This window comes from Pundamilia nyererei, unplaced genomic scaffold (assembly GCF_000239375.1).
Source record: "Pundamilia nyererei isolate P.nyererei 1_Seehausen unplaced genomic scaffold, PunNye1.0 scaffold00153, whole genome shotgun sequence".
NCBI lineage: Eukaryota > Metazoa > Chordata > Actinopteri > Cichliformes > Cichlidae > Pundamilia > Pundamilia nyererei.
In genome coordinates, this window is record NW_005187554.1 from 888,051 (window position 1) to 904,394 (window position 16,344).

Consider the following 16,344-nt stretch of genomic DNA (forward strand, 5'->3'; position numbering starts at 1 on the left):
TCTGACTCTACATTTTCTTTTGTCATTAATCAGCTTTTTCTAATTTACATTTTAAACATGTTCGCCTACTTTTAACTTCTTCTCTTTGAATGTCAGCTTTCAATAGTTCTGAACTTTTTTTTCAGGTGAAAATTTCTGTATTTTTCATCTCATTCAACATTTTTAACTTAACATGCAGCAATTATTTCATTTCAGCTCAAAACATTCAGCTATCAGCATCCACACTGCAGTTTCTTCAGAAAATGCATTCTCTAGTTTAGTTTAGAATTTTTAAATGAAATGAAATTAATGAGGCAAAACCACAGGATTCAGAAATGAATTTTTTCTCTCCAACAATTGGTTGTTAGTTGGAAATAACTTCATTGGGGAAGCAAAGCTGTTCAACAAGTAATTCAACCGAAGATCAAAAAGAATAGATGAAAACAAAGGAAATACTTAATTTTTCACTTGTGATGATCAGAGTAGAGACTAAAGGTCTGATTGGGCCGCACAAGATTTCCACTTCCACTTTTCAAACTGGGCCTCAGAACCTCTGCTTTAAATGATTGATCTTCTTTTTGTATCTGTATTGTTTTTATTAGGGTTTTTTAATGTTATGAGGGGTTTTAATAAATATTTTCCAGTCAGATGTATTTTTGTTATCAGAGACACACTTCTATTGCTGCTCTTATTTCATTCAGCAGCAGCGTGAGCAGAAAAGTGACTTCCCTTCAGGTGAATATGTTGTGGATTGAACGTTTAAGCGGGACAGACAACCCCTTGAAATACAATAAAAGAAGCTTGCTGTTGGCACCATTTGCAGTTTGATTTATTTTGCCCTTAAGCATCTTTGACAGCTTTCGTGTGAAGCCCGCCTCACTTATTCCAAGATCTGATCTATCCGATGCATCGTCACCTGGATGGTTGGCAGCTGTTCCTCTTAGAGACAGTTGATAGAGATGTATCTGGGCTGTCATCTCGGCACTGCTCAGGGATTTGTCAGCTAAGCTCACTTTGACTCACTTGTGGGGTGAGCTTCGCTTGTCTGGAAGAATATAATGTGCCCCGCAGTCAACAGTTAGTGCAGCAGGAAGCAGTTTGCCGTCATCCTGCCTCAGATTTAAAAACAAAAAAATCAGGATGTTTATTCCTATTAAACTGTCTTGGAGTGAGGGGCTAAAGCAGGGCCTTTTAATTAAAAGGGAAGATTTTTTTGGGGGGGAAAGGAGCCGGATGGGAGCGGTCAGTTTTCTCAAAGTACATGACCTGGCTTGAAATGTTTTTTGCTACAGCTCCTCAAATCCTGGATTTTTTAGTCCTACTCTTTCCTTTGGAGGAAAGGCCTGTCTTAAGAGGAGCCTCTACTAGTGTTCTGTCTCCTTTTAAAGTTTCTAGTAGAGTAGACAGCTTCCTGAAACGTCCTTAGTTTATTAGTTACACTAACACAATATATTTTATATTAATCAAAATCTGGATTCTGGGCCAAATTCATAATTTTTCTTTGATTTTTTTGGTACATTGCAGTTTTGTTTTAATCACCTCATAATCCAGGAAATAGTCAGAATTCAATTCATTGGCTTTTACTGTGTTTATGGGAAATACCTTTGGGTCAATCTGGTGATGAATGCTGTGTGTAGAACCATCCAGGAATCCAGCTAGAATGTTTGGTATAAGTATTAATAATGTGCAGATTTCTGCCTTAGAGGAATTTTATAGGAATGTATGATCAAATTCCACTGTTTTTGTTTGTAATTCAATTGGAATTTCAGAAGTCCAGCAGGGCAAGAAACACGCAGTTCTAGAATAAGACATGATTGTAAGTCATAAATAAACCAGCAATTTTCACAGTAAGACATAAGAAGCCAGCAGAGAGATTTATCACATAAATGTCTCCATAAACATGAAATGATTTATCTAAACGGAGGCTTAAGCCTGCTGTAGTCACATTACATATGTAAATGTCTACACTTTTTCTTTTACCTAAAAACACAGTGGCAGCCACACTGCTGGCTTGTTTACAGTCTGTATGATGGTCCTTGATAAGTGCACTGTCATTATAGCTAATGGAGTCATTGAAAATCAAAGGCATACTACACCAAAGTGGATCAGGAAACATGGGGGACTGAATTGGTTCTCATTATTTATGAGCCCTTCACAACAAATATATGTGCAAGATGATGACTAAACTTGTATTTGAATTCGTATTGCCTTACCTGCTCTCTGGAATTGACAGCAGGCTTTTTGTTATTCAAAAATAAATAAATGTATGAAAGTAAACCTAATGTGTTTAAAAACTAAAAATGCCAATCTTGTAGATGATTTCATGCATCACTTATAAGTTGACTTTTACAGCAGCACGTTGGATCTGAAATCAGTGCATTCATGTGCGAGCTCGTGTGTGTGTGTGTGTGTGTGTGGGGGGGGGGGGGGGGGGGGGGTTATTTTGAGAGTCTGCTGAGCAGACAAAGACACAATCTATAACTCAAGAACTTCAGCTAGTGTGGCTCCCAGAGAAAAAGGCCAAAATAAATACCACAAAAATGTCACAGAGTGCGTAGATCAGACCCTACAATATTACTGGTAGGCACACACACACACACACACACACACACACACACACACACACACACACACACACACACACAAAGCCACCTTGCACAGTGACATACTCACACATAGGCAGCAGGATCATTTGCATAATCTTCACCTAATTCCTTGTTCTTCCCTGGTTGTCCGTTGTCTCGCTATGATAAATTACCCCAAGCAACCTTGCAGGTTCCTTAATATGGTGCTAATTGGCCAATTAGGGCGCCGTTTTGCCTGAGGATTTCGCCACTTTTTGCGGTTATATTTCAAGTTTACTGTTAATCAACAAATGGCCTCAGATTCCTCTTCTGTCAAAATCCAACCACACATTGGACTATGCTCAAAAACACAAAGATACAGTGCATATGGTACTGAAGGCACATTTAAAGGTAGAAGAGCTGTACAAACGAGGGCAATAAAAATCACATAAATGAAGGACAGAGTCTTAATCTATACGAAACCAGGCCTAGAAAGGTCTTAGAAAAAAAGTCCTATGCCCAGCTGAATCATGGCAGCCTTTACGGCTTTGCCCAGGTAAAAGCCATAGACGATATAAAAGACCAGTACAATGTCACTCACTGGTTTGTGCAGCGAGCATATCTTGCATAATCCTCCTGACGCTTGACAATGGCCAAAATTTACAAAATTGACTTAATATTTGATTCACTATGACCTGAATTGAGTAACTAAACCTAAAAACTCATCACAAAAACCTTTTACTGAGGTCAGTTCTAAGAGCCTTGTTTCCACAAACTTCTGCAGGACAGGAAGTGTTTGTGAAACCTGGTACTGGCCTTTTAAAAGACTGCAGATTGCGGAAGAAATGTCAGACTGTTAAACTCAAAACTCAATCAGTTTAACCTGAGACACATAATCCTAACTATAGTGGGAAAATGAATATGATCACACTACTTAAAACATAACCCAAGTACCAAGGTGCTTACATAATATACTTAAAAATTAGAACTTTCTGTAAGTTGGTAAAATACAGATAGGCAAACAATGCAGGTGTCATCAGTTGGAAATGGCATTAAGTGCAGTAATTTCTTATTTTCAGTGGATTCTTACGTGTGAGCATTCATATCATTTCAAAATATGACAGTTTCCCAATTTTCTTGCCACCTTATCATCATCGGCATCTCTTTACCCCTCCAGCTTTTTTCTTTTGTCATCATGAATTAGACCCACTGTGGGGGTTAACTCATACAGTGCTCTCGCGCCTACAGGTTATTGTTTAGGCGTTTTGCGCTGCCTTTGTACTCCCAGAGTTGTCTCTTGCTATTTACCTCCTCTGCAGGGTATTGTACAGTTTGTCACTGTTGTCTGCGCACAATCTCTCCCTACTAACACAACTCTATTTTTGACTCAAACTTAGTTCCTCCCTATATCCTCTTTCACACAGAGTATTTTTTTTGTTAGAATGGCATTAACGCCCCCGTCTCCTGCGTGCACTGGAATATATCACTGTTGTTATTTGAAGCATTTTCTTTTACTTGGATTTTAAGTTCACCTGACTTTCTGACATTTTTGCAGTATAACATAAATAAAACTGAAGTTTTGAAAAGAGCGTGCACCTGTCATTTATTTAAATAGTCCTACCCCCATCACAGCTTTCTCAGCTTCTTTTTCCATCTAAAATCTACAGTTTGATGCCTTTCCTTTTGGATTAAAACAAAATCATGTTTATATTTGTCACATTCAAATCCCAGAGAAATAGGCTTGTTTCCCATTTTGCATCTTAAGATGCATTTTGAAAGCTTGCCAGGTTTTGTTGTTGTTTTGCATCTCATTCACTTTTTTAGTTTCTGACCTATTTTCTTTTCTTTTAGGATCTTCTACGTGTCTCATGACTCCCAAGATTTGAAGATCTTCAGCTACATTGCCAGAGATGGACAGAGCAATGTGTTCCGCTGTAATGTGTTCAAGTCCAAGAAGAAGGTAAGACAGAGAGAAGCTCCGTTTTAATGTCACTTGATGAGTTGGATAGATTCACTTAACTTAAGCCGTACACCTACTGCTCTGCTTTAGACATCATCTCATAAATTTGTTTTAAACAACTGAACAACAACAGAAAGCAATTTTATAGCAACCAAAAGTGGTTGCTATAAAACAACACAAGGACAAAAGTTGTACACTGAGGACTGGCTGTCTTATGTTAAGAAGTAATTATTTATTTATTTTGAGGTTGTTTTTTTTTGGGGGGGGGGGGGGGGGGGGTCTATTAGCAAGATTAATCAAAAAGTTGTAATCCGGTTGTGAGTTTTTTGGGATTTATCTTCTTCTTGTTTTCACTTCATAAATGCATATTCATTTGAAATACTGAAAATTAATTTGAAATAAAAAAAATATTGGGAGTCACCATTCAGATGTTTTTGTAAAAATATCGCTCATCCAGATACAGATATTCTAGAACTAGTACCAAGGCTGTATAACAAACCACACATTGCATGGTTACATGGTTTCAAACTAACCTTCTATTAGATCTAAATCTTTTATTATAAAAAACCTTTAGTCACAATTATAAATATAGTATGAAAGCCTACTTGAGGCTCAAATTTTAACCAGAGAGACTAGAATACGATGTTGGTATTTAAGGAATTGAGCTAAGTCACTTGATTCATATCTCTCTGACAGATTGTGATTTGTGTAAATGTGGAGCCTTTGTTTTACAAACGTTAGTCAAAGAGTTCCCCAGGAATGAGGACCAGTACTACAGTGCTTAAATCTTTGGGCAATATTACAAGAAAACACTGCATACATTTTCGGTTCTCTGCAGATGATACCCAGCTGTGTTTATCTACGAAGGCAGATAATATAAGACAATTAGTTAAACTGCAGTCACGTCTTAAAGATTTAAAGGCCTGGATGTGAAGTCATTTTCTTCTCCTGATTTCAGAGAAAGATTAGGCCCTAAAAATCTTGGAAGCATGATGTCTAACCAGATACTTAGAAACTTACAAAGGATGGCATTACCTTGGCCTCCAGCAACATTGTGAAGAATCTTGTCATTTTTGATCAGGATGTGTTTTTCAGTGCATGTATTAAACAAATATGTAGGGCTGCTTTCTTTCATCTTTGAAATACTGCTAAAATTAGAAACAGCAGAGCCTTCAGCTGTCATGTCCTGTAGAACTAGCTCCTAGCTTGGATTCAGGAGACAGGCACCCTCTCTACTTTTAAGATTAGGCTTCAAATTGTTCCTTTTTGATAAAGTTTAGATTTAGGGCTGGATCAGGTGACCCTGAATAATCCCTTAGTTATGCTGATATAGGCCCAGACTGCTGTGGGACTTTCTGTATGATACAATAAGCATCACAGTCATTTCTGCATCGTTTCCACTCACCTATACCACTTTTTAATGACAGCATGTCATTACACTTTTGTCTTCTCCTAGTCTGTCTCCTTGTGCTCTCTTTCTTTTATTTTGTCGTTTCCTTCCACTCCAGCTGGTCGCGACAGTTGGCTGTCCCTCCCTGAGCCCGATTCTGCTGGAGATTTCTTCCTGTTAAAAGGGAGTTTTTCCTTCCCACCATCACAAGTGCTTGCTCATAGAGGATTTTCAACACCAAAATTACAAATGAATTTACAAAAACACATAATATAATCACATAGGCGGGGGGAAATGCAAGAGTTCAAAGAGTTACTTGTCTAAATTGTGTGGAAGTTTAAAATGGTTCATGCAAGCCTCAAGTACAACACCACAATAAAATGTCACTAAGAGGTGAAGAGTGACAATTCAAGGGAATTTATGAGAAAGTCTTGCTTAATCAATACGTCTTTTAAAAGTATTTAATAGAAGATACTGTCCACTGTAATTCACCTTTTGTAGTTAACGGTCAAGAGTTTCCTGCGTGGCAGGCTGTGCTCTGGCTGGTTCTGGAGCAACAGTTCAAGTATATAATCTGGGGCCAGGCCATGAAGGACTTTAAAAGCAGCAAGTTAAATTTAAAAGGTAGTTCTTGACCCGCAAGTGGGCAGCCATTAAAATCTGCTATGCTTCACATAACTGATTATGGTGAGTATGGTAAAACCTGAAAATGTGTTTGGACACACTCCGCTGATAAGTAGTGCTGAACTGCCAGTGAGCAAGTTGCTTCATGCCAACCTCTTCATACTCAGTTTCTCAAAAACCAACTAATGAGACTTTTTTTTTCTTAACCTTGTTCTGCTAACCAGATTCTGCTTTGTTTGGGTTGTTTATGATTTCGAGTTCTTCCCAATTTAGATTTGTATGATGTCTTTTCCGATTTTTTTTTTTCAAAAGGAGCAGCAGAGAGGATGGGCTTCAACCTAGAATGAGTCATACGAATAATGTGTTCTTACATGGCTGTATCTCAAACCACTGAGGTACTTTTTAGTGCTTGTGTGTCTGCAGTCTTTCTTATCTGTAGAAGTTTTCATCACTGCATCTGATCTGCAGAGATGAAGAAATGCCGTACCGTGCTATGAAAAAGTCTTTGCACCTTTTACTGATTTTATTTTATTTTTTTGCCACATTTACATGTTTCAGATCATCAAGCCAATTTTAATATTGGACAAAGATAACCGGATTAAATGCAGAATGCAAATTTTAAATGATGATGTGGGAAAACTATCCACATCTATCTTGCCCTTTATGAAAAGGTAATTCAAGTCCAGCATGAACGGCCAATTTAAGGCATTTGACTGCCATGTTGACTGTTGGTAGGACGTTCCTTTTATGAATGTGATTTCTTGATTCAACATGTCTGGCAGTAATCAGGTCTGGGCGAGTTTAGTGAAAATGAACTCATCTATCCTGTAAATGTGGTTAATCCCACTTAATTAATGACTTATCAGTTTTTTTCACACAGGTCCAGGTAGGTTTGGCTGCCTTTATAAATGAACTCATCATTTCTAAACTGCATTCTGTATTTAGTTGGGCTGTCTTTGTCTGAGATTAGAATTTGTTTGATCTGAAACATGTATCTGTGACAAATGAAAGAAAATCAGGAAAGGGGAAAATACTTTTTTCCACACCAACGTGTATTTCTCAATCCTCCGCACTTTTACAGCCCAGTTCAGTCCTCCTAACTAATATCTCATAATACCCTGTGTGAATCTTCTGTTTCACCTGCAAGGCTCACATTTTATTTCCTTTATTAATCAGCTGTGATGTGTAATTAGAATACACTAGAGGGGTCGGATTTGTTTTTGTTAATTCCCAATTTGATCTCAAGTCAGCTGGGCCAGAAAATCCTATGAAGCAAAAAATGTATTCACAAAACACACTCCCAAGTTGGCTTAAGCCCCCTCCTTCAGTGTGGTATGGCAGACCATGGATAATGCCTTTGTCAGTGAGAAGGATGTTAGACTGATGGTGATTCAGATCTCTGGTTCAGATGAAATTACCACTTCTGACAATCACTCTGATCTGTTTTTATGCAAAACAATGCTTTCTGGAGCAATCCATTGAAAGGTTCCAACATCATTCTCCACCGTCTGTGCGGCTTTCACACTATGCCAACCCAGCAAATGGGCCAGATTGGACCTTTTAGGCAGGCTGCTAGCTGTTAGCCCTGTTAGCTTATTCATTTATGTAATTTACAATGAAACGGCTCCACAAAAGAGGGTGGACTGATTGAGCTCATGAATGGATGATTTAAACAGTCACCTATTTTGGGCCTTTAATGCAGTTTATTCTTAGGAAGGTTTTCTCATTATCTAACATTACCTGGCACAATTTCTTATACCTTGTGATCTCAAATGTTTCACTTCCTCATGATGGGACATTATTGGTGCTGAACTAAGGTGTTCTAAATTCTGTGATTTTTTTTTTTTTTTTTTTTTTTGGGGATTTTGGTCGAGATAGGTCTCAAGAAGAAAGGTGTAGCTGGTGTAAATGGTGCTCATCATAAACATTTACCTTGGCACAAATAGGTATCATGGAAAAAAAAGATTTTCCGACAGCATTCATGTAAGTTAGAACACTTGTATGAGCAATTTTCAGGAGAGGATGAAAAGCAGGTGACCCATATGCCATAAGGCTATCGCAGAGGTCTGGATTCAGATACACCATACAGTATGTCCTTTCCACTCTCAACTGTCATAATAAAAGCTAAAACAAAAGACCTAAAATACTTTTTAAAAGTGCTTTTACTTACTAGCATGCCAGAGAATTGAACTACCAATCTAATGATTAGTAGGTAAATGCTGAGGCACAGCTGCCAAAATCTGATTTCCAATTTTAACTGGCAGTTGCACTGATGGTGCTTGTTTTGGTTTTATGTAATTTTTCATTAGAGTCGTTAGTTATAATATTGGGTATTTGCTGATTTATCAGTACCAGCATTTATAACAGAAAGTGTATTTCCATTAATTTTCATTTTTAGCAATTACAAAACAAAGTTATATAATTAAAGAAGACATTCATCTAAGGCTACGTTCACACTGCAGGCGAAAGCGCTTCAAATCCGACTTTTTTGACCATATGCGACCCATATCCGATCATGGTATGACAGTGTGAACGGCACAAATCCAATATTTTCAAATCCGACCTGGGTCACTTTCGTATGTGGTACTGAATCCGATACATATCTGATGTTTTAGAAAGCGACTGCTGTTTGAATGGTCATGTCGCATTAAATTCGTCTTTTACGTCACTGACACAAGACAGACGGTAATTATCAGCGCTGGAGAAGACAAACGAGAAAGCGTGGTGGCGGAAACTGGAGACGGAGTGATTCAATGGACAGAAACTGAGGTTTTGGACTTGATTAGCATATGGGGAGACAATTCTATTCAAGATAAACTTGAAGGGTCGTATCGTAACCGGGCTGTGTTCGAGTGCATTGCCAAAGAAATGGTTGAACGAGGGCACAGGCAAATGTGGCTACAGTGTCAGAGGAAACTGAAGAGCCTCAGGGCCATGTTTAAAGAAGCTAAAGATATAAACAAACGAAGTGGACGTGGTCGAGTCACCTGCCCGTTTTTTGATGAGCTTGACCGTGTTTTGGGCGACAAACCCAGCTGTCAGCCAGCTGTCACCCAGCTGTGACGTCTTCTTTTGCGCATGCGGACGGCTTTGAGGGCCGTGAACCACTCACACTAGAGCGCGTTTGCAGTCACATTTTATTTGTAGTGTGAACAACCAGACAAATTAAATCGGATTTGATCAAAAAATCGGAATTGAGCATTAAGACCTTCAGTGTGAACGTAGCCTAACAGATGAAAGATTCCTGGTTCGATCCTGGTTTGGGTCAGAAAGGGGCACTGATGTAAAAACTCTGCTAAATCAAACATGTAGAGCGACCGTCTGTGATAAGCCCTTCTAAATAAGGTGGCAACTGGAGGTAGCTTCTACAAAGAAGAGATGGAAGAAACACCCTTCAACCATGTTACGAGTGTTGATGTTGCATAGTCTGTCCACTAGAGGGCACTCTGCAATATCCCCATTGCTGTGCAATGTGCCTGCTAAGTGCAAATGAGTAATCCGTGTCTTGCAACAATAGAATTTTTAAGCTGCATTGTCATATTATTTTAGGAAGGAGGTGTAAATAACAAAACATAAAAAATAAACAAATCTGTTTATGTTTTGTGTTACTTAAAGAAAAATTATTTTGGGCAATATATCAGATTTTTAAGTATTCAAATAGATGTATTTGCATCTGTGTTAAAAATCCTGTATCAGCTGGGCTCTATTTTTTCAAACGATCAGTGAAAGAATTTGTGTTTTTGTGTCAAAACAACCTCAAACTTTGTTGCTGCATAATTACAAGATGGACAAAGACTGATCAGTGCATCATTTCCGATGTTTTCACAGTCTGGTAGTTATGTGGCGTTCACAACAATCCCACCTTCTCTTTTAAATCTAGTCACTGTCTGAGTCGCATCCTGACAACCGCTAAAAAAGACACACCCTGGTTTTCCTCCTTGCACTGTGGGCCTGGCATTGGTGTGAGGAACAAGTATGAGGGTCTTCTGGGGTGGATATGTTGCTGCTGAAATAAGCTGAGCAGAGACAAAGTTAAAACAGAGTCCAGCAGTGTGACACAGTTTGGAAATGTGCTCCCAGTTTTCCACTTTAGCTGCCAATTCAGAGGACTTGATAGTTAAGTCCAGGGGTTAGCTGGGTGAAGCGCACACTGCCTCATTATCTCTTACAGACAGACTGGCATTGACACATGAGCACACATACACGCACACACACGCGCAGACACACACATATTCTGTTCAGAATACAAAATGGAGAGTGACGCATACCAAAAATCTCTGGGCAACCAAGGCCCTGAGGCCATTAAACTGAAAACTTATCTGTGCGCGCGCGCGCAGGCATGTAATGCTTTTTAAAGTGTATTGGTGGTGAAGAGACTAAAGGCAGGGGCTGTTTTTAATGGAGAACTTATTGACAGTTTGAATTCATTTATTACAGTTCACATCTGGATGATATTGATTACATTTATAACTTTACAGAGTTTTTAAAAAAGCATTTCCCTGTGGCAGAACCAAACATGAACCTGTTGTTGTTCTCCTCTGGGTGCATGATGCCGCATTAGACTGCACTGTGAAAAAGCACATTAGTACAAAAAAATAAAGTCAACTAAGTAAACTAGTTTGGTTTATGTGTAATCAGTCTTTTTGCTCTGGAAAGTTAGCAGTTGGCTTTGCTTTCTGTAGTTATGTTTGAGTTGTTGTGATCAGCTACTACCTTTTAAAATTAGCCTTTCAATTATTTATTTTCGTTTTCTCATTTACTGACAATAGCAACTTCATAGAAACTAAAGCGTTACAAACACTCTCAACATATATTTAGAACCAGCAGATGATGATCTGGGTCTTATCTGGGATTATTATCGCTTTTCTCAGTTTGAATATGGTTGAGAAAAAATATTATTTTTTAGGCTAAGACACACAGCCAAGATGCATCTGCCAGGGCTGAAAATGAAGGACACAGGTTAAAAATTGCATTTCCTCAAGGAGTCACTTGAGCAAAAACAAGTCAAGAAGGTCCCTGTAGATTCAGTAGCTGTGTTAAACTGCTGCTTTTAATAGCAGAAATGACCATTTTTGCAGTCTGGAACAAAAGCTAATTTCTGCCTCTATAATGAAGGCAGGTGGGGGGAATTTTTTTAATGACAATGTTTGTGCTGTTGGTACCTTTGAAGTTTTATTAAAATTGTGTGACAAGTTTTAAAGTCTTCTAAGACGATTGTGATTTCTTTTAGTACAGTGAAGTGTGGTGTGGGTATATAACTAGGGATGGGTATCGTTTAGGTTTTATCTGATACCAGTACCAAACCGGTACTTTTGAAACGGTGCCGGTGCTTAAACGGTACTTAAAGAATGGAGAACACAAAATTGGTCCTAAAACCTCTCATGTTCAGCTGTTTTTTGTAAAAAGATAACAATGTTAGCCTTTTCTGCAGCTATGGGGCATATATGGTATCACTCTTGGCTGGAAGCAGTGCTTAAACAATGGAAAAAACACAAACTTTGTCCTAAACCTCTCATGTTTAACTGTTTTCCACTTTTTCTTTGGTCATTTTAGCCTTTTTGTCCAGGGTGAAGGGAGTATCTGCCATCAAACAAGAAGACAGCCGCATGTAGCTATGATGATGTTTGCTAGTTCACCTTACCTGCATTAATATAATAACTTGGTTAGCCTACTCAACGTAAATTACACACGAACAACATTAAGCTACTCACGCAGAGAAGAACGGCTGCTGCTGCCATCATCATCCGTCATCATTCTGCTACACTGGCAGGGCTAGGGGCCAGGACTCTCCTCTTCGGGTTCTTGGGGGATGTTGCTAACTCCGGGTCCGATAACAGGCACCACACCCGCAGTAGATGTGCTCGGTGTGAGGTCTCGCAGCAAGCTATCAAATACGGTGCATTGCTCGGCTTTTAACAAAACGCTATAAGTCGCCAGGTGTTTCATCAGATTTGATGTGTTACCTCCTTTGCACAGTATCAGCTTAAAGCACTTGTTGCAGGCTGCTGAGTTTGCATATTTTGCTGTGAAGTACAGCCAGACTTTGACCGCTTCGCCTTGGACATTTTTAAACTGTAGCTCTGCTCTAAAAGAACGTACGTACCTGGGCCCGCCCACTACGCTCGCAAAGGTGAAATGATTGGCTAGAATTCAAAGTGTATGACATCTCAGGGAAAGAAAGCACCGAACTGTGCGCTGCTTTTCGGTCTGGTTACTACCGTTTATGTCAGAACCGGTGCACATCCCTATATATAACTCACCACTGTTTATGCTTGTGTGTGTGTGTCTTACACCCAGTGCATTGCAGCGTATGGATCCAGCTTGCTAAGCACCCATGCTACTGTTAGCTGATAATTCAAATTCTGACAAAGGCTAAATCAGAAGGAAGCACTCTGGCATAATGAGAAGAATAAAGGTAACCATGTCAAACATGCAATAAAAATGTCATTCGTGTGGTTTTGTGTGAGTGCACGTGGAAACCTGTGAGAGGACAATTAGGAAGATGATTAAGGAGACTTTATTCTCCTTCTAACTACCAGCAGTGAGAAAATGTCTTGGCTTTATATCACAGCGGCATAAAAAAGGCTTCACTGGCCGATCACTTCTAACACTTAGGCAGGTTCTCCTTCTCTCTGTCTCTCCTCTACTATGACTTATGCTCTCTCATTCATCCTCCTCCTTCTCCAAATCAGTACTTCAGTGGATGCTAATGAATGGTCGAGTCACTGTTATGTAGAATTGAAGTGTGGGTGATGGAGCAAAGAGTGTTCATCCACACAGTGAATGCCACATTGGCTCCAAGTCCACAGACGGTACTACTCTATTTAAGAGGCAGCTGTAAGTAAGAGCAGAAGCAAGAGGTGGTGTCAGAAAGCGTTACGCCTTTCAGAAGCCATGTTTTGAATATTATATATTGGGAATCCACACGCAATATTCATAAGAAGCCACAGTGATCAATGATTGCGTGGTTTATTTATCGCAAATCAAAAGAAATAGGCAAATGTTTTGACTTATCACTGTTCAGGTCAGTTTTTCAGCCACTTATTTTTAAGCCTGTCTCCTCTCACATGAGCTGTCAGTGTTTGGAAAGTCTGAAGCAGTGAATGCAGCACCTGCGTCACACAACTGCCCCTGCCATGCCTTGTTGTTGGTGGATATTGCTCCATGGTGTCACTAGTGGTGCTTGAGATATGCAAACAAGTTTTTGAAATAGCTTAGAATATATCAAACCCTCTATATAATTTTTACTTTGCAAGTTTTTACATTTCAGAAAGTATATGTTTAAACTTTATATTCTGGCCTACATATGGTTATATATGTAATAATGGCAGTCAGTTAAAGCAGTATATGAATGAGGCGAGGTTGTATATTTCTCTGGTTTTAATGAACATTGAATACAGATCATTTAGTGTAGTGGTTTATTATTTAGTCTAGTCTAGTTACATAATTATAGATCAATGTATAAAGGTGTTTATATTAATATAACTAGGGTTATATTTATTTATAGTGCAATTTGCATGTATTAGATTATATAATCAAAAAAGGAAACATATATATATTTAAATATAGTGATCTAAATAGTGGTAAACGTTATTTGCTTCTTCCTATTTTCAAACAGATATTGATTTAATCTTCCTTCCTGTAAGTAAGTTTTCTCTTTACGTCGTCAGTGTCATCCATTAGAGCTTCAGTGTTTTGTAAAATATACAGGTCTTTCCCAGTGCAAGTCTCACAAGATTTTGGTGGTAATCCTAATGAAGCTAGCCCAGCTTTAGACCATGTCATGTGTTGGTATCATTACTCTAATGTCTAATCTTGGCGATATCTGCATCAGTGAGGCGGGGGCACTTTAACAAGCCTAACATAAAGAACGGCACTCATAAGGATCATAAAACATAATGTGGATAACTTGGTTTTGGTCTTTTAAACCTGATAATTGACTCTATATATTACAGCTCAGTAATAACATGTCGAGCTTTAATGTAGAGTCCTGCTGTTGTTCTGTGTTTTTAATTTATCTACCCAGCTAATGGATGTAGTGAGAGCTGTGGTTATTGTGTCAAGTGTTCCTTGAGTTCATTTAATGAAATTCTCATTGAGATTTGGACGGAGAAGATTGCAAAGGCCAGACTTTTCTCTTGAGAGGGAGATTTTTCCCTCGTGGCTAATTACATTAGAAAGTTTGGGGTAAGGTACAGGGCTAGTACTGCCCGTTTCAAATAAGAGATTAGAAACTAAAATGTCTTAAAGAACAAGATGTGTGCAGGGTGTATATTTTTACGTGGATGGTGTTTAAATGTAGCCACTGTAGATTTTAGCTTTAAAGTGAAGAATCAATGGTTTCCTCGCTGACTTTATAGAGTGCTGATGTAAAATGATATAAGGCCAATTCAATGATAAGGACTCACTTTGTTCTTGATACAGCTTGGGGAAGGCAATTGGATTTAATAGCCTTTCAGCACTTTTTATTGAATATCCATATCTCAATGAAATTATCCTTCTGTCTTGAGCTGTAGTCTCTCCTCTCTGTTAAAGCTGCGTTGCTTCTGCACCAGTGGCACGACTAAATCAAAGTTCCAAATCAAACAGAACTGGAAATGGGTTGGCCATTTGTTTTAAGTTACTCCTTTCCTAACACTACATATCAGTCGTGTTATATATTGATGATTAGATTCCCCTGCTGAAATGTAAACACAGGCAGAAGTCAACTGGCTGTCCTGACATAATTACTCTGTCTTATTCTCCAGTGTTTTAGCTTTGTGCTATTTACAACAACCGCTATAAGCTCGCTGAAGCTGTCATGGAACTTGACAAGTCTACCCTTTTAAAAAAAAAAACATTTCACTGGCTTATTTGATGATTTAATGAGGTTGTTCTCACTCCCAACCCAGGATGTGGTCAGGATCCTTTGGCTTCACATAGTGACACACTAAGCAACCCTTAAATGTCATTTTTCCAGTATACAGGGTAGTGCCGTAGGATAGTGGGAAGTTCTGCAATGTCTAAAACAAGCACGATGCGACTGTGGGCAAAACCGTTGTCCAACCGTGTTACACCATGGTAACCAAGAAAGCAGGAGAAGTTTGTGGCAGACAAAGTTGACAGATGTTTATCATTTTATATTTGTAACCCAAACCACGAGTTTACTGCTTGCCCCTGGAAGCTTCTTCAACAGCAAATTGGTCCCAAAGAATTGGCAAGACCAAAAATAGTACAGAATACCCTTTTGAAGAGCATGAGAGCAAGGGAGCGTTACCCTGCCCAGAACAGGGTTACCAGGGTCCCACCCTGGATCCAGGCCTCCTACAGGGGCCTGAGGGCACGGTTGCCCCATCTTTGCCCATCCCAAATACCTAGATTGGCTGTAGGGGATCAGTGCAGTGGATGCAGAGCAGAAGTGGAGGTCCTAGTTGTACCCAGCTGTCAAAACTCGCTAGAGCGACAAAATATGTCCCTCTGTTACTCACTTTGAAATCCAAGCTCCAGTGTCTTGGTGTCTTGGGAAATGGCATGTTAAAATATGATGGAAAAGGTTTCATCCCCAAGTGCCAAAATGTGACAAACTAGGACTGAGAATTTCTTACATGTTCTCAAATTCACACCGACAAGATGATGTTCCAGTTTACTGTCTAGTGAGTGACAGAGGAAAGGGGAGAATCCAGAACATTCAGATGCTGTCTGGCACTCCTGCCACAGAGCGAGTTAATTAAAAGATACTGACATTTAAACAAATCCTGGAGAGAGAAAAGGTGACAGGGGAGAGAAAGAAGAATCAAGAAAGGTTGACAGAAGCAGTAAGATGATTGAAACTGGTTTTGGGGGGGGGG

General features: G+C 39.1%; 1 protein-coding gene across 3 annotated transcripts in view; it reads left to right on the forward strand.

The window, feature by feature from the left end:
• The window catches only part of LOC102198647 (capon-like protein), a 158,820-nt gene that overhangs the window by 36,854 nt on the left and 105,622 nt on the right, over window positions 1–16,344 (forward strand). For all 3 annotated transcript variants that reach the window (XM_013913826.1, XM_013913827.1, XM_013913828.1), the window contains exon 3: window positions 4,395–4,503. In XM_013913826.1, coding sequence (XP_013769280.1) covers window positions 4,395–4,503 — 109 coding nt within the window. The remainder of the gene's footprint in view (window positions 1–4,394; window positions 4,504–16,344) is intronic.